This window comes from Venturia canescens, chromosome 1, assembly GCF_019457755.1.
Source record: "Venturia canescens isolate UGA chromosome 1, ASM1945775v1, whole genome shotgun sequence".
NCBI lineage: Eukaryota > Metazoa > Arthropoda > Insecta > Hymenoptera > Ichneumonidae > Venturia > Venturia canescens.
The window spans coordinates 6991277-7009648 of NC_057421.1; the positions used below are offsets into that span (position 1 = coordinate 6991277).

The following is an 18372-nucleotide window of genomic DNA, read 5'->3' on the forward strand; positions in this document are numbered from 1 at the left end:
ACTTTTCTTCGAACCTCCTTCGTGCAACTTTGACAAACCCTCAGGAATTCGTTTAATCGCGAATAAAATTCATTGCGGAACAGAAATGGACGACTGTACCGTTTAATAAACTCAGTAGCCGAGCGATCTTTGCTTTTATCGAAAGATTTGTCCGATTTATCAAACTTCTAGATGCAGTAGATTAACTCGATACGGTGAGCACATTAGTACGACTGTAATGCGAGAGCACACATGTACTTTCTTCTCTTCTTGATTGAGCAAAGTGTGGAGCGACTCAAACAAATTTCGTTCGTTTACCACATTTTTTGAAACCGAGTTCCCGTGATTTTGGAGAATACCAAAATTCAGTGAAATTCGACACATTCAAATTGAATTTTATTTTCATTTTTACGAAAATTCATTTTTCATGGAATGATGTGAGAAATTGCAGCTCCTCACTGTACTGCGATGGACAAAAAATCTCTGCACCGATGATGACATTTATCATTCTTTTATCTTCCATCACTGTTGGGGGAGAAGAAAAATCTCCATTTCTCCTATTGTAACAGAAAATAAAATAGCGTCGTTAATTCAGCTGGCAAAAAAGAGCAGCAATCCAGTGAAAAAAATGTTCACCAATAAATATCTTCGAAAAATCTCATCTCCGAAAATGCCTAATCATTCGATTCCAATTTTAGTTAGGTCTACCGAATATGACGTAAATTGATTCACGCTTTGCTCAAATTCTTAACGATTATAGATAATGTAATCACTTCGATCCATCATCGGGAGCTGACGGCGCCCGCTCACGTAGTAATAATCTTCTTCCTCAATCTCATTTCTCGATTTTATCATTTTATTCGCGTGACCAATATTGTATTACGTCGACTAATAACTTTTAATCCTCACGAAAGAATGCTGCAGATGAGCGACCACTTTCGAAAGCGAACTTAAACAAAATAAAAATAATGCTAGCTTGAAAAAAATTGATGGAAAAAATACTCGCAAAAAAATGCATGCAAATTCAACCGAGTTCGAACCCATAAAAAATCTAAAATTCAATATCAATTAAAAAATAAAATATAAAAAACAATTTTGCATTCTAATTTAAACAATATGAAAAAAAAAATAAATAAGAAAAATAGCAAATAAATCAGATTATTGAGTTTTCCAAATGAATTCATTCTTGTCACCAGTGCTTCAAAATGTAATCAAACGAAAATCATAACACGTTTGATATCGCGTGATTTTGAGTGAAAACTTTTACATCTCAATAGAATCGAAGCTACTCTGCCGCGCACGAACAAAATTGTCACGAGCCACTCTTCCCCTCCCTGAAAAATAGCGGCTTCTCCCAAAGGAGATGTAAAATCTTTTCATCTCTTTGTATAATTTGCACACATTTATTTCGATATCTTCCAATTTTATTTCCTCACGAATCAACGATCGATACATTTCTTTTCACTCAACAGTTTTGTACTTTGACAGCTTAATGGCCAATGGCCCCACCAGCTCTGAGGCTTGTTTAATTTTAGATGTGGAGCGCTTGGCCAGATCGACACCCGCATCGCTCGTCTCATACGCATCTCCGAATATTGGCGTAGGTCAGCAGCGCGAATGTCGCTCGCTCGTGACTCGCCCTGCTTAGTATCGTGCAAGTCGCACATATTCGCCACACATTCGAGTTCCCGACTCGTACGAACATGCGTGAATTCACAGAACACGAAAATCACTCGACGCTTCTTCTTTTATTGAATCCTTGAATAATTTTCAAAATTTGATCCTCCGTTGGAACGAAACTGAGATTTTTCGATATAAAATGTCGTCTCGGCCGGGCCAGCGTTGAAACAAATTCGTATTGAAATCAACTTTTCGATCTCCGTCATTGACAAGAGTGAAAAATCTTGTCCCACGTTTCGACTCGAATCTGGAAGCAAAATTAACCATTCAAAAACCATTCGCGATTGTAATGACGTCGACGTATGGCTTGGCAGGAAAAGTTTTAGTCAATTTTAAGGACTCACAGCGTCGAACGAATGGTCGAAATTCTCATTTTCCGTGGAAAACTTTAGTTTCGACTTTTAATGGATGATTTTTTTGTACGGAAAGTGTGACCTGCTCCGAATGATTTTTTATTGATGAAAATTTCTCAATTTCCTCATTCTCGCAAATTTTATGAAATATTTCGACTCGCAGGAGTTTTTATTGGTTTCCATCGTGCTGAAAAATCTGATAAAAATTTGCGAATCGTGGAAGTTGAAAATATGTTTCGAGGAATGAACCAATTCGGAATGGTTTTAAAAAATGTTCAACTTTACAGTGTCAGACCTTCCGAGAACGAGAATGTAGCGAAGGATCGTTTTTGCACGCGTCCTCTTATCATATCGCATACCCCAAGGTTGTCTAGTGTTTTTTTTTTTTCATACTTTTTTAATTAAGGAATTCGCAAGCGGTCATTGGACTTTGATTTTCCGGGCTGAGGAATTCAAGAGCCGCTTTTAAAATCGATCGAAGGACGTTTCGTTTCGAAGGTGGTTCATATTTTCTTATCACGTCGAATAATTCGACGCGTTCAACATGTTTTTCTCCTCTTTATTGAGAATTCCGTGGGCGGTCAACGAACTTCCGGAAACGCGACTTTGGGGAAAAGAAATTCGAATGTTCAATGGAAAAAACCAAGAGAACGAAAAGGAGAAAGAGAGAGAGAGAAAAACAAATGTTCCTGGATTCACTTTTTAGTTTCCAGAGGCACTCATTGGAAACGAATCACCGGTTGAATGATCGATCAATTTCGTAGGTCAGTCCGTCAACATTTTTCTGATAACTCCGATGATTGCAATCGACACTCCCAAGGTTTCGGGGGTTCAATTTTTTCGAGATTCACAGAGAGCCCGCCCAAAAAGCGAAACTTTAAGGAGGGTGAATCACGAGTTTGTCGGGCATGCTTTATATACACGCTGGTCCAAGCTTATTACCAACTGCTGAGATCAAAATTTTTTGAGTTGTAAACGCCAATTTTCTGCATAGCACATCGATGTACATATTTTGCAATAATTTAGTCATAAAAAAATGAATTATATTGCAAATTATTTTAAAAAATCAATCGTAAACATATTTTCATTCATTTGTATGACTTTTTCAAACGTGGCAACATCAAAATTCTTTTTCCCATGTTGCCTGCACTGTACGTATCAGCTGTGTGTCCTCTGCATCTTGAGTAGAACGCGAGAAATTATGAGATTTTGGTAATTCGAGTTAAGGATGTATGTAAAAAATATCGACACGTCAAATTTTTCATGAATTTGTAATATTTAATAGAGTTGATCACGCTGCATCGATTGAAAAAAAGAAAAAGGTACTTAGCCAATGGTTAAAAAGAAATATTTAAAAATTAAAGTCGTATTTAACTCCGTGTCATTTGTACCGGAAGTCGACAAAATCGAACTAAAATGATAAAAAAGTGTGTGAATCGTTGTCAACGCACGGCCGCAAAAAAATTTTTACAAACTTCAAAGTTTTATCGATTTTTTCACGCAAAAAAAAACCCACTGTTTCCGATGTCGTTGTGGAGATATTTGGGGTTAACTTTTTACGTTTCAGCGGCGTTCTGTAGTTAGTACGTTCGCCATATTGAACATGTAATTTGATTGGCTCGCTTGTGCTTGACCACAGTTATCAAATTGGATATTAATTTTATTAAAAATCGTAAATTATGATTCAAAATGACATAGTTTTTTTATTAAAAATTATAAAATGCAAAGAGAAATGATTCGCCGTTGACATTTTAACATAAGACATAACCTTAAAAAATAAATAAATGTACTGCGGAATTGACCTTATATACATCCTATTAATTCGGCTCACGTCAGCTTCAGCCGAGTTTCGTGCTCACACCTGCTTTGCTCTCACATGCACGCACTGAACACACTCAAATTCCCGAGCGGGGTCGCCACATTTTTTACGATATGGAAATGTAAGCATCAAGTTTCGAATTTTATCGAGAGTTTCAATTAATTCCTTGACATCAGTGCGGTGGGGGGAAGATAAATCTGGCATCAAATCATTTCCAAAAGTGCATTCTTCCTGTGTTAAATTTGGCACGAGTATCTGGTTATTTGTTCATTCCATTCTCTTGAAATATGAGTGATCGTATTGCCACAAGAACAGCGAAATTTCAACAATTCATAACTGAAAAACTGCGAGGTCAAAAGATCTGAAATTTTGGACCAGTCTTTTGTTATTATCCGTGAACATAATATTTATTTCAGCCAATTTTTATTATTTTTATTTCGTGATCCAACCCCCTTAAGGGAACCTCGTTGAGGAAAGTGGAGCGCGAAAAGGTGCGAAGAGCTTGACGAAAAAAGTTCTGAATGAGCGTGACGTCACTCGAAGGTCGCGATAGTTGAGTGGTAACGATGGGATTGGAACAGCCTCGGAAATTCCGCACACTCATGGTTCACACGTTTCCCCTCTTCTTGCAACAGTTTATTGACTGAAGGATCAGCACGCGAGAGGAGGAGCGACGTGAGGAGGGGAAAAATCGAGTGCGACGACGACGTGGCGGAGGACTCGCCGGGACCCTCGCGAAACCTCCGCATGACGTATTCGTTCCAAAGTCCAGACCCAGAGTGACGAGAGACGAGAGTCGTAACGAAAGACCGGCTCGCGCGAGACACGAAGCTGCGTCGTCATCTTTACTCGCTGATGTAAGACACGCGGTGTCGGAGGCTCGCGTGCTTCGGCCGTTCAACGTCGCTGGGGCAGCGTGCCCTTAACAATTTGACGTTAAGCTGAAAAACAGGAAAATCGTTCGAAGATTCTTAGGACCGTTTGAACGAGATCGAGTCCTCGACCATCCCGACGATCGACCAGCGATCGATGTCATTGAAAACGATCCTGCGAGTGCTCTTCGTTCCTAAAAACATTGCATTCGTTGCAGATGTCCCAAAATACGATGGGAAAAGCCTTCAGGCCGGAGTCTCGTGACTGCCTCACGTTCGAGAGCCAACTTCCACGTGGAAATCCGAAAGTTTTGGTAAAACTGAAGGAATAACCACATCGTGACAATTGTTGCGTCAGACAGAGCCTCGGTCCCCTGTTCGATCGAAACTCGTGCAGACGCAGCATTGGAGAAACGTGGCGTCGACTCACCCCACAAATCCGAAACTAACGAGTGAAGACTTTTGTCATTTTTCGAAAAACTCTAATAGGGCATACCGGGGCAAAACGGGATACCCGAGAAATGAGAGAAATTTTTTTGTCTTTTTTTTTTTAATTTTTATCCTAGTCCGAAAAGAGCATGAAACATATTTTTTCCAAAATACCTCGTTTTTTTTGGATTTTGATTTTTTTTTTTCCAAAAAATTCGTTTTTTTCAAATTCTTTTTTTTTACATCACTTTTAAAATGAAAACGTTTTTGCACAGATATACAAAAAGTATTTGTAAATCTGCGATTACTGCCTCGCAGATTACTGTCTACGACAGTAATCGCAGATACATGTTTGCGGACCATCATGTGTGGTTACACCTGCACACGAATAATCATGTGTCCACTCAGCGCAATTTTGGCACTGAATCCATGATTCAGTGGACAAAGAATATAAATTTTTACAAAATAAACATTAGCAATCTTCGATATTATTCATATCATTCATTTTGAATTGAATTACAGAAGATGCGTTCGACGTACGTTAGAGCGTTGTACGCGCTGAGATCGCTTTCAACGCTTACAGCGATAAGTCGGAAGCACTCGGTTACGGGTGTAAAATACACCCAAGGTGCATTGAATTAAAATCATAGTAAAAAAAATTTCATGAGTTTTTGAGGAGTACCCCGTTTCGCCTCGGATCTTTTTTTTTTTTTGATAATTGAACAAAATTCCAGTACATTTCTTAGTTTTTGGGAGTAAAAAATAGACAGAGCTTCCCAAACTTCTGAAAAGTTCAATATTTCCTTAGGTATCCCGTTTTGCCCCGGTCTCCCCTATAAAAGACTTTGGGAATCTTTGCGTAACATGTGAAACACTCCGCCTTTGGCTGGTCCGAGCCCACGTTAAACCGCACGATTTTCCTGTTCAAATCGCTCAGGCCCGGATCTTCGATCCTCTTCGAATTTAGCGGGTCATTGTACTTCCAGTATTTCAAATAGGAGCCTGAAACGAAAAATAAATCAATGGAAAAACTCAGTGGCGAGACTACTGGCTTAAGATAAGTGTAAAATTCGCTAATATTTGGACTTGTAATTTCGGTAAATATTCGTAAACGAATGTATAATGGAAAATGTTTTTTTTTGGCCAATAATATCTTGCGCCACCTGAATATATTGCTTTTTCTCATGTTCTTTATGCATAAAGAAGGTAAAAAAAAATTTCAGTCCGATTACAGCAGGAGCCCCACTTCCGAATATTTACCGTAATTTCTATGACTTTAAATATTCCACGACGTCCTTTTTATGAGTCTTGTTGAAAGGTGTAATCGATGGGTAGTTACCATGACATCACGAAGATTGCAGGGAAAGGAACAAATCTTAAACAAACAAACGAGTAGTCGCTGGGGCTTGAGAGTGTAGGGAAACAAACAAAAAATGGCACACGTCAGATATGAAGAAGCACAGAGAGCACGCATGATTTAGAAACGTCATGCTCGTTTCATGGAATAACTGACTTCGCTTCGTGTGTGGTGCCTCACGTCACTTGCGTGAAAGTCTCATATAATACGAGGAGAGGCGCGCGCTCGCGACGAGATATTAACGGGAGATGGCTCGTTATCGGGAGCGAGAGAAGGGAGCGGGGCGGGCGAAAATGTTACTCAATACTGAGCAACGATTTTCGCAGTTTCGGAAAAAAAGAACCAACTCGACGGTTCTCTTTATGCGAGAAACATTTTGTCCACGATTTCGTGGAGAATTTTTTTCTTGAGCTGTTTCTGGCTCATTTGACTCTCCATTGGTGCTCGAGCCAACGATTTTTTCGACGTTTCGGGTCCATAAATCCTCGGCCAATGAACAAATTAGTGAGAAATTTCTTTGAAACGATCGTCCAAAATCGCGAATAATTGTCGTGAGGAGAGACGAAATCGAGGGAGAATCACGTTCGATTTATTTGGTGAAAGGAAAAATTGACCAATCCCAATGGCGACATCCGGCATCGCTCACAACGAAGCTCAATCAGCTCTGCTGGTCAACTAACTCCTCGGACACGTTTACGTGTCGTTCCACAAATATCGTCCGATGGATCGCTACTCTGCTCAAACGGTGCGAACGCGATCTGTCACTTTCTCCACACGAGACTCGTCCAGAGTGGGCTTCTTAGAAATGTAGCCTGTAACACCAGACAACGACGATTATTAATGTGCACTGAAATCGTTCTGCTAAATCTCTGTGTCGTTACGGACAATCGTGCAATAAAACAGATTTTTTAGGATTCAACATCCGACTGTGAAATCGCATGCTTATTTTTCAATTTGTATTTTTGTACATTTTCCAACCCTCCCGAATGGCTCTCGATCCTGGCGACTGGGAAACAAATCGTCGCTCCCCCACCTCAATTATGAAAAAATAAAATCATTCGGCCAAGAATCTAGTTCATGGGAATGATGAAAAATTTGAATCGGGGAATGAAAGAACTTGGGATCTGGGAAATCGAGTTTTGCAAAGATCGAAAAAGTTTGGCTGTAAACGACGCCGATAAATTGTTCGCCAAGTATGGATTGGATGAATTTTTTTCAGATTTCAGGCTGACCATTTTTTCCCTATCTTAAAAATATTGAAATTTATTCCAATCACGGTAAACGAATCGTAAGTGAAAATCATTGGGAAATGGAGTTTCAGCTGATCGTAAGCGAGCACAAAATCGTTGCTTCGATCGAACGGCAAAGCATTAAAAAAGCAGTGAAAATGTTCAAACGACGTTTTCTCTCTTAAAAATGCGTTGACCGTCTGAAAAGTTAATATTTCGCGAGATCGAAGAGTTCTCAGGAGAATTAGATCGGAGGATCATTAGATTAGATAAAAGCCAAAAAAAATGTCATTCACTAATACTTTGCAGCAACGATCTTCATCTGAACCCGAAATAAATGAATCGTCAGATAGGAAAAAGTGAATTGTCATGTTGACAAACACAAAAGTGAGAATCATCGCCAACCACACGTTGAGCCCAAAAACGATCGAAAAAGAATCGACAGAAAATGAAATAAAAAAAAAAAACAACAATTTTTATAATCCCAACAAACGTTCAAATCTTCAAAATATTTTAGCGTCGACGGCTCTGCCAAAAATTCAAACGGAAAAATCGATCGTTCCTTCATCCATGAAATGAGACGAAACGATGTTTTTGGTTGGACAAAAAATGACGAGGAACCCCGAAATCGAGTCCTGGCAAGTTGGAACCTTCCAAGAAGAATCGAAACGAAGGATCCGTCGATCGAAAAATGAAAAAGAAAGGACCTCTGCGAAGAGGAGGAGGAGGACGTCGATCGTTGGCTGCCGGCGAATAGTCGGAAGCTTTTTGCGAAGGGTGTTTCTCCGGGGGCTTCCGGGGCTTATCTCGGAAAGATCCAGAGCGAGCCGCCGTCGAAGAGGCATGTGCGTGTGTGCGTGTCTATTCGAGTCGGAGCGCACGAGAGATAAAAGTGAGGGAGGATATACCATGAGTGGGGGCACGAACGGGCGAACGAGTATATATGCTGGAAGCGTCCAGCAGCATGCTACAGTTCACCAAGAGACAAAACGGTAAAGAGTGTGAGAATTGAGCTATTGAATTTATAGATAAATAAATAAAAACGCGAATAAGCGTAAAAGGTGTTTGAGAACAAAGCGATCGCTCGATAGGTCGGAAAAATTTTCGTTACCTCCAAAAATCAATTTTCCATTCAGTGATTATTCGATCGTCAATTGGCATTGAGTCGAAGTGACGATAAACGCGCAAGTTTGAAAATAAAAATTCCCAGTTATCTTTTCCCTTTTTCATTTCGCCGCCTGGTCAGTGCGCGGATTTAAAAAATCCGAGTTCCTCCCTCTGTTTTTAAACTCCACTATCGATAAGCCTCGACTTCGACTCTTGTTTGTACACGACGATGAAGAGACCAACCACCGCGATGGATTTACTATCGATAATCACCGTGATCGTCCTCGTCGCGGCTGTCATGCCGCACTCCACCCACGCCAGACCGTCCGGGCTCGTCAGGTACAGTTTCATTAGTTCCTAATTTCCACTAGAATTTTTCATCTCGAATAAAGCTTCGCGAAGGCTCGTAAATCCACACGATATTTTGGCGCATCTTCGAATTCGAGCTTGGTCTGGAAAAAAAGAGAATTTTTAAGCATCTCGTGAACTATTTAAACTGCACGAAAAAATCATCCTCGAGCATCGAGAAATTAACAGTTCGAGTGCCAATAGCCCAATTGAAAACTTCTCATTTGCTGAACTTGATGAAATCGATACTCGTGTAATCGCACACGAACGCTGACGCGTTTCGAGTCACCAGCATTATCAGTGTGCAGTGCGACTGAGACACCTGTGTGATTCTTGCGTGATCGAATTGGGCACGTGCGAGGAGCGAGCAAACATTTTTTCAGCTCAATCACATTTAATTACTGGGATAATGAAGTTCGTCCAATTATATTTCTGGATGCGTGCAAAAGAGCGAAAAAATAATGGGGCTCGATAATGAGAGTTGATTCGATTGAATTTCGCAAGGATTTCATTGAGTTTTCGTCCACGTCACTATTGTTGCAATTATTCCGATTTGACGTCCCTTGAAAATGGGCCGCTGGCCAGAAAAAGCGATTCTCGACGTTCCGGCTTCGGGGGCCGAGATAAAGTGCAGCGAAGGTGAACACTGAATGGAAAATTTAACGAAACTCTGCGGGGCGCAAACTTTTGAACTGTAAATCAAAGATTATTCGCAATTTTTTTCCGCACGCTCCTCCCTCGAGGCGAGGAAGCGCCGAGGCAGCGATAAATTTTTATTGCGATTTTATTAGAACGTTTCTCAAAAGTTGCTGCAGCTTGCAATTTTTCTCGAGCGCCTCGACGCACCTTTTTCCACGAGCGGAGCCGAGGTTGCCACGTGGCAGGACCGCGACCGCTCAATTCAGCAATTTATGGATAATTCGTCACTGAAATTTCATCCGCTGCCACCCAAATTCGATCAGAATCGAAAACCGATACGATTTTAATCGTTTGCTAATAAGCCGCTTTTCGTGTCGGCCTTTCACGCACGCTATCAGACCCTTATCGCTTCGGCCTTCAATGTTTTTCTTTCTTTTTTCCACCGCAATTTAACAATGGAGTAATTGGACCCCCACTGACCCAAATACCGATCGACGAGCTTCGAAGATCTTTCAATGCCATTTTGCGATAAGCTCGACACGTTGAACCTCTCAAAATCGGATACTGCACTCCAGGTTTTCATAAAACGCGAGATTTCCATATATTCTTTCGTACTCGCACTGTGTCCCAGTCAGCATTTTTTAACCTCGGCCCAAGCGTTCCTGGAATCAGATTTTACAGAAAGTTTGAGTAAATCGTACAAAAATGGGATCCCGAGAACCAAAATAATTCATTTTAAACTATTTTCCAATCATTTTCGCACGAATTTCATGAAATTTATTGAAATATGAAGAGAAATAAGTGATTGCAAGTGCATCAGCGCTTGCGTACAATTTTGAAGGAATCTTTCATCAAGGGGCAAATCGACCATTTGGACACGCAATTTTAACCGAAAAAAAACAAAGTTCTCATTCTAAGAATAGCTAGGAAATGTTTGCAAAAAATTACGCGTGTTCTTTGGGTGATTCTAAACACTTTTTGTTCTTTAACATTTTTCCGTCAAAATGACACTTAGCGAGAAAAAAAATCGTGAAAATAGACATCATGCTGTTTTGCAAAAACCGCCATCTTGGGAAAACTGAGAGGAAAAAAATAGTTCATAACCAGTGTTCTGGAAAGATCAGACACTGAGGACACTTCTGCTGGCGATAATGTCGTTATTCAAGTGCAGCAACAACAACGAAGATCGATTTGAAAGGAAAAAACGTCGAAAATTCTTGAATTTTTAATGAAAAACGCAAAAATAATAAAAATTTTGATTTAGTTTTACAAAACGGATGCCAGATTCTGAAAAAGCACCCTCGAAAAACCTCCGTATGAGAGTTCAAAGAATTTTTCTTCTGGTCCTCAGTTGAAACTGTGTACTTGAAATTGCGTGTCCAAAATTGTCGTCTCGCGCATTTTTATGGGTTAACAAGCGCCGATAAGATAACATGAAGTTGGTGGATTTCGTTTAAAAACGGCATTTTGGAATAATTGAAAAAATGCATCCGCACGGAAGGAAAAGAGAAAGAGCGAGCGAGAGAGAGTCAGCATGCCGAATATTACTTACGCAGCAATGCTGATGCAATCTGGTGAGATTGTCGCTAAGACGGATTGTCGAGGCCCGAGCACACTTGCGCCGTCTCGTTCGCGAGCGCGATCGCGGTTTCCTTTTACACGTCAATCATGGAAAAAACATTGTTTCGAGATTTTTCAAAAGTTGGAAGTTCATTCTGGAATAAAATTTATTCGAGTGGAAAAAAATGAGTGAACTATATTTCTTCGTTAATCGCGTCAATTAAAGTTACAAATGTTCGTTTAAAAAACGCGTTAACCAGCAAGTTTCTCTCACTCTCATTCGAAGCACCAAAAATTCATCGAACTGCGAATGAGTCGTTACGTTTGACGCCAGCAGAACAATTGTTCGTTTTTTTCAACAGTGCAATAACAATCCAGAACGAATGAGCGCACTTGCTTTACTACTTGGAAAATTTCGCGGTGTTTGAACGGCGTTATCTGCTCGACAATTGCGAGAGAGGGCCCTTAATTAAAGCAAAATTTCACCTCTGCGTATTTATCTTGAAAATTGTCGCGGCAGGTTTACTGCAGAAAGACTCTTAACGGGGTATGAAGTTTCTTCAGTCGAATTGTTTCCCAAGTCGAGTTATTTCTGTCGACTTTTCCGGTCGTCGACCTTCCAACCATTTTTCGGTTTTTTGGGCTTCGATTTTCTCTTGAAATGTTGCGACGATGCAAATTCACAAAAATTCGTGTCGCTCTGCTCTCGGTCAATCGGACTCCGATCCACGCCAATCTCCTTAACTTTTGTGTGGATTTCATCGCAAAATTTGACATCAGAATTGCTGCGATTCACTGGAACATAAAACCAAAAGGAAAAACCTTATTAATTTTCGAAGGTGGATATAAATTTCGTTTTTCCTCAACATTTTCATCATTTAATTGGACTTTGGAATAGAAAATTGAAGTAAAAAACAACTGGAGCTTGAAATGCCTTGAAAATATGGAAAAATAAAATGTTTTTCCGTCCTCCCCAACAAATTCATTTGACTTTGAGGCCAACTTTTGTACTGTAATTCCTGCGCGATTAATCGAAGGAAATAATATTAATTTTATGATAAAATGGATGGAAAATTTGGCATTATTTTCATACACGTTTTTTGTTATTTTTTCAGCAGCAGACAGAAACGCGTTTCGGATCAACGTGTCGCCGAGCTCGAGACGCTGTTGGCACTCGCGCGAATGCGAGGCAAGCTGGTGACCGTTCCGGTCGGATTCGGTCGCGTCGATCCCGCGAGAATGTAAGTTTTCGCTCATTTCTCCAATCTGTACTTTCATCTCCCCACGAAACGTTTCGCCCCCTCGCTCGTGTGGGAAAGCACGCGACACGAATGCTTGCACCGAGTGCGGTAACACACGAGAAGTTGAGTCAAAACTAGGCAAAAGAAACGAGAATAAAAATCACTTTTGAGTCCGAATATTTTTCCCGTTTTTCCAAAATCTGAAGCTCCTTTAAAAAGAGGGAAAAAGTACGGGAAAAACGTCGCTCAAATAGGACGAAACGAAGGCACTCGACGGGGCGGTAAAAAATGGAAAACCCGAGAGCATTATTTCCAGTTTGTTTTCTCAAGAAGCGACAGAACGAAAAGTTAATAAATTGAGGGTCCCGCGAAGTGGGAAAAGGGGAGTTGAGACGATTCGAATCGTCGGATCGTTTACATAAACGTCAAAAATTGCATTACCGCGGTGCCAGGATCGTGGCTGATCTGCATCGAGCATTCTTTGAATATAAAAACACACGGAGCGAGGGGGTGGTTCGTTGCGCAGGCGGAGGAACATGAGAACCCGAGCGTTACCGTTCCTTTCGGTTGTTCTCTTCTTCTCGCGCGCTCGCCGCAGAGCAGACCGGAGGGAAAGCGAGTAAAAAAATTTCCGCGCGACTATCAGCGCGGTGTATAAATTTGTGCTGAATAAGAAGCGTATTTCACGGGCGATTCTCGACGGGGGGGATGCGCGTAAGGGCGTTAAAGAGCGTATACAAAATCGACGAGTAAATTTCCATTCGGTGGCTCCCGAAGCGCGTTATCTCAAAACTCGAACGCCTTCGGGGCATTTATTAAGAGTCCTCAACGACTTTTCATTCGCGTATATTAAAACGTTGAAAAAAACGGCGGTGTGGGAGCCCGGACGCCGGTGAAATCTAATCAGCAATTCTCCACGGTCAAATAAACGCGACGAGGAGCATTGAAAAAATCACTTGTGCCATCGAGCCTAAAGCACGAGCGAAATTTCTCTACGGAACGGGAATAAATCGTTCGAAAATTATTCCTCCGAAGGTGAACCGAAGGGCACCGAACGGAGGGCGAAACTTGCGTCTTTTCGGTTCGACCAGCAGAATCGCCGGTCCGACGATGCTGAAGTTTCCAACGTTGGAGTCCAACGAAATGAACGAAAAAAACGTTTGTAATTCACCAATTTTTTATTTCGCGAATCGTTGGTGCAGCTTGAAAAACTACGAATCGCAAATTTGGCAGGGAACAAAATAGGAGAATTACTGGAATTATTGGAGAGTTTTTTTCGATCATTGGACTCCAACGTTGGAAACTTCAGCGTCATGCCGGTCCGTTGGACAATCAATTTCGTCTTGCCGGACGTCTGCGCTCGTGGATCGCTCTCGTACGTATCTATTCGGCTCCGATTACCCTCCGCGTCTCGGTCTCTTGGGTTAGGTCAGGCGAGCGAGGAAAAGTACAGTTGGAGGCCACCCCGAGCGACGATAACGCCAGTAAGGAACCGAGCGAACTCTCCTTCCCGTCGGCCGGAGCTTCCGTCCGGACTTTCGCTGTCGAAGGCGTCGAGCACTTTCTTCGGTCGCGTCCGCGGTCACGGTTCCGCTGCGTGAATAGAAAATTGGATAAATTAGTCTCGAGGGGATTCTGGAGTTAGGGGGCGAATTTGCAATTCTGGGGAGCGAGCGGAAGCTTCGAGAATTGAAAAATAACGAAGGTGTTAGAAAGCGCGCGAAGAGCACACGTTGCGAGCGCGTCGTTTGCGTCAACGCGAGTTGTGGACTCTGCTGGAGACTCGCGCGCGGCGAGGGGCAATAAAAATAAGGAGAAAAAATGAGATTTGCCGTCTCTCGCATCGTGAATCGACGAAAGTCCATCGATTCCGGAGACTCGTCGAAGCTCTTCTACAATTTCCTTTCCCTCCGATTAGGAGCTTCATAAAAAACTTGGCGTGCCAAATCCTCATGAATTTATTCTCCGCCCTTTTGTGCGCAGCGGCCGAAAACGAAGGTCCAGCGAAGACAGTGGACTCGAGAAGCTCCAACGTCTCCTGGAGGCAGTCGAACGCCAATCGGAATCGATCAGCTCGGAAGAAAGCGCTGAGAAACTTGCTTACTTTTGGGTAAGTCCCGTTTTATCATCTCCTTCGAGTTTTTTATTTATTTATTTAATCGATAGCAGCCGTCGATCCACGCGCCATTCGTTTCCTCCTTCCATTCGATTTTCCTCAAATTTCTATTTCGAGGATATTCTTGCCCCGATATGCTGGCCGACGGCGAGCCGTCAAATCGGTTTTTTCTCCTCGCCGAGCCTCGCATTTATCGCGCGTAATTGTGCCACTCTTTAAAAAGTCTCATCGATAATTAACTTTTCCATCGATCGCTCGTTGTACTCGCGAATGTCTCTGTAAATGCGCATTTCTCATCGACGAGCACACATTTATCCGGCACGTGCCAAAGTGCATTACTTTACATTCGTTTCATTTGGTCGATGCGATCGTGACGCAATGTTTCGAACTTTACTGTATCGAGTTAGGCGCCAACTCGTTCCCGGGGCTCGGGCGCAGCCAATTCTCTGGGCTTCCCTCAAATTGCCCCTCGTTCGTTCCACATTTTTCGTTATACCTGGAAAAAAATTTAAGCGATAATTAACGAGGCAAAACTACGCTTGCCGACAAAATTTCGAGACGAAAGTACCAAAAAACTGAGCTTTTATTTACTCACAGTTGTCGTGGTTGATTTTTTTCTTGAATTTTTGCTCCAACTGTCGTCGAAGCGTAAGGCCTTAAGCGCTCGGTTTATCGGATATCGCTGATCTATTAAAACTCTCGTGTTGGAACTAATCGAGACACAAGTCCGATTATTAGCGCTTAACGCTCTTGCTGTACGATATTAAAAGTAAATTTTTAAGATTAGGGTCATGAACTTGAGGAGCTCGCCTCAAATGTACACTCACTTTATGCTCGTATCGCTCCATCCTCGGCCGATTCCTCAGACGCAATCTCAGTTCATTTTTCTCCTTCTCCGCTTCCCCCTTTTTTCTTCGTACGTGCCATTCACGACGTACTAAATGTTCGAATATCTCGAAACGGATGAATGACTTTATCGCAACACGCTTCATCGATTGTGCAACTTCTCAAACGCACACGTTTTACTACATCTAATTGCCGAGTTACTATAAAACGAGGTTCTCGATTGGAGCCTCCTCCGCCGCTTGCCAGTGTGTACACAAATCCATATCGCTGTCACTTATATTTACATTCGTCGATCCCGACGCACGAGCTTTCATGTCCGATTTAACGGCTCATCGATTCCAGGCCGTCAGCCTGATTCCATTAAATTCGTTCGAAGCAGCATGAAGGCGAAATTCTCTCGAAATATCGAGTTTTTCGGTGGGAGCGTTGAATTTTCATCGTTCCGGGAGGCTCCTTTCGACGGGCGAAATTCAGCTGGCTCGGCGGATTCGCTTTTTCAAGCATTCCGACAAAAATTCGTTGCCGGGTCGTTCGCGTTCCTCGAAATCCTGCGCCGAATTTTTCCGCGTGACGTTTCCAGCGGCAAAAAAGCCGAGAAAATTTTGAAGGAACCGACAACGCGCGCTTTCCTGAAAAAATAAAAAATATCGGATGATTAAACGTAGGGAAAAAATCGTTGAAAAAGACAAGTAATCTAGTGACTTTGTTGTTTGTGTGTTTACAGAACGATGCGGAAGATGAAGGGAGCCTCGAGCTAACGGATCAGCTGATATAATCGAGGAAACGTTCGGTCGTGACGAATAAATAGAAAGTACGAAGATAATCATTCAGCATTAAGAAAAAAATCTCAAAAAACGTATAAAAACTACGCGAAAGGAACCGGGGGAAACGAAGAACGAGACGAAGATTGTTAAAAGAAGAGGACGAAGAGGGAGAAGCAGAAAAAACAAAGGAAAAGGGGCATTATGATTTGAACCCTCCACGCCAGAACAGTATTAGCGGTCATGCCGCAGTCCGAACTTGAATTCCTAACCTAAAATGTACTTATCGCACTCTACGCAACTTGACGAATGATCGATCGCTCGATTTCCTTAAGAAAATTCATTGTTCAAGTCTAAGAAATATTAAAAACTGTGTCAATTGATATTTTTTCGGCTGAATGCACCTAACCTAGGTTTTTCCATGAGTGAACGAAAGGATTGATTTTCTAAAGAAGGTAAAAAAATTACGAAACTTCGAGTTTTTGAAACTTCGAGTTCCATCACTGCGAGAATCTTTTCAATGGTGCAACGATCAAATTTTTTCATAATTTCACTCATTTCTCAATCAACTTCCCTCGCTAATTGCTCATTCTCGCTCGTTCGCCAATCATTTTTCAACCAGCATTCCTCCATACACCTCGATGATCGAATTACTCGAATTTTAGAAGAAATTTTCGTCTCACCGTTCGTTTGATAAAATTATTTATTTTGGGCTATTAGTATTTTTGCCTTCGACGTTTACTTTCGTTGAAACGCACCGACACACTTATCATTTAAGTTATTTATTATTTATTTAGTTTAGCTAGACAAATTTTCAATTATCGACGCGATTAATTGTGTGAAAGAAACTGCAATATAGTTGCAGACAAAAATCAAGTTCGCAAAATCGATGCGAAAAGGAAAAAAAAGAAAACAATTCGATTATTAGAAAGTAATAGAAAATACTAATTTGACCTTTCAAGGTTACTTTGAATTGCTAACGGCGCACGATTGATGTCCGCACACTTTTTTGTCTGCATACTTCGACGCGAGATACCCTCGCGTTCCGCCCAGCAGCAGAGAGCATATTTTGTATCGAAAAAATTCGAGTTTTATTTATTTAGGTTATTTCAATAGTTCATTCGGACGATTTGACAATTATTTTCATTCCTATCGTAGCTCTCAGTCGTACTATTTATTATTATTTATTTATAAACAAAAATGTCTCAATTTAGTTCAATTCATTTCATATGAGACGAGCGTCGTATTTTCGCATGTTTTTTTTCTATACACGCGAATCATTAATTTAATAATTTATTTGTCTTTCCTGACGAACTTGAACACTCGAGTGATTCCAATTTTGATCCTACTTTATATTATTATTTTATTATTATTATTATCATACACGTGTATACGCAACAACGATTACAATGTAATGGTTACATGTATTTATTTACATACGTACAAACGTGTAAATGAGTGCGTGCATGCAATAAAAAGAAATGAAAAAATATTGCGAATTTCTTGGGTTCCGTTAACTCGCCTGGTTCGCGAACATCCTTTTCCTCAGTCGACGATCGCATTTGCAATTTCACTTGCAATATTATCTTGTTACAGAGACGCATCGTTTTATTTCGTTTTTTCACTTAACTTAGAACTGACTTATGAAAATTACTTTGCACCCCGATGGAAATTGATGAAAGTAACCAACAGACATTGTTTGTCACTTATTTTGAGCTCAATTGGCTTTTCTCACTGCTTTCCTTCTGAAACATCATCAGAGTTTTGAAACTTCGAAAGAAGTACATCTTTGAAACTACTCTGCTGCCCAAAATTAATAAAAACTTTTGTTCGAATACACGACAGTGCTGAGTCCAGCATTTGGAAGTTTTCTTGTAATTTTTTTTGTAACTCAAGAAGAACGTGAATTGAAATGTCTGATTTGGAAGAAAAACTGGATAAAAAGCGAGGGAATTCATACAAAAAGTTTGGCATAGAAAATTAATTTGGCAATAAACGCTGTTTATTCTTTAATATTTTCGTTTCATTATATTGAG

The 18372-nt window shown here is 41.0% G+C and overlaps 1 protein-coding gene and 1 long non-coding RNA gene across 6 annotated transcripts; one reads left to right on the top strand and one right to left on the bottom strand.

Moving 5' to 3' along the window:
* Positions 1-5600: 5600 nt before the first annotated feature.
* LOC122414113 (uncharacterized) lies at positions 5601-15219 on the bottom strand. Of its 3 annotated transcripts, none has more exons than XR_006261705.1 (7): positions 14015-15219; positions 11859-12167; positions 11365-11527; positions 10293-10474; positions 9099-9277; positions 6393-7301; positions 5601-6134 (listed from the first exon to the last, which is right to left on the bottom strand). It is a non-coding gene; the product is annotated as an uncharacterized lncRNA (long non-coding RNA). The 3 variants fall into 3 exon arrangements; XR_006261703.1 differs by having other exon boundaries at positions 12466-15219; XR_006261704.1 differs by having other exon boundaries at positions 9361-10474; positions 12466-15219.
* Positions 8619-17835, top strand: LOC122414095 (uncharacterized). Of its 3 annotated transcripts, none has more exons than XM_043424979.1 (4): positions 8619-8710; positions 12491-12613; positions 14597-14723; positions 16300-17835. In XM_043424979.1, the coding sequence occupies exons 1-4, from the start codon at positions 8628-8630 to the stop codon at positions 16348-16350; spliced, it is 384 nt and encodes a 127-aa protein (XP_043280914.1). In that variant the 5' UTR covers positions 8619-8627; the 3' UTR covers positions 16351-17835. The 3 variants fall into 3 exon arrangements, with proteins under 3 accessions (XP_043280914.1, XP_043280898.1, XP_043280907.1); XM_043424963.1 differs by having other exon boundaries at positions 8702-9164; positions 12488-12613; XM_043424972.1 differs by having other exon boundaries at positions 8702-9164.
* Positions 17836-18372: the final 537 nt, after the last annotated feature.

Excerpts from the sequence above, each read along its gene's own strand:
- LOC122414095 (XM_043424963.1), top strand. The coding sequence starts at position 9,055 with ATGAAGAGACCAACCACCGCGATGGATTTACTATCGATAATCACCGTG. Across the intron at positions 9,165-12,487 it reads AGACCGTCCGGGCTCGTCAG|CAGCAGACAGAAACGCGTTT; the intron begins GTACAGTTTCAT and ends TTATTTTTTCAG. Across the intron at positions 14,724-16,299 it reads AGAAACTTGCTTACTTTTGG|AACGATGCGGAAGATGAAGG; the intron begins GTAAGTCCCGTT and ends GTGTGTTTACAG.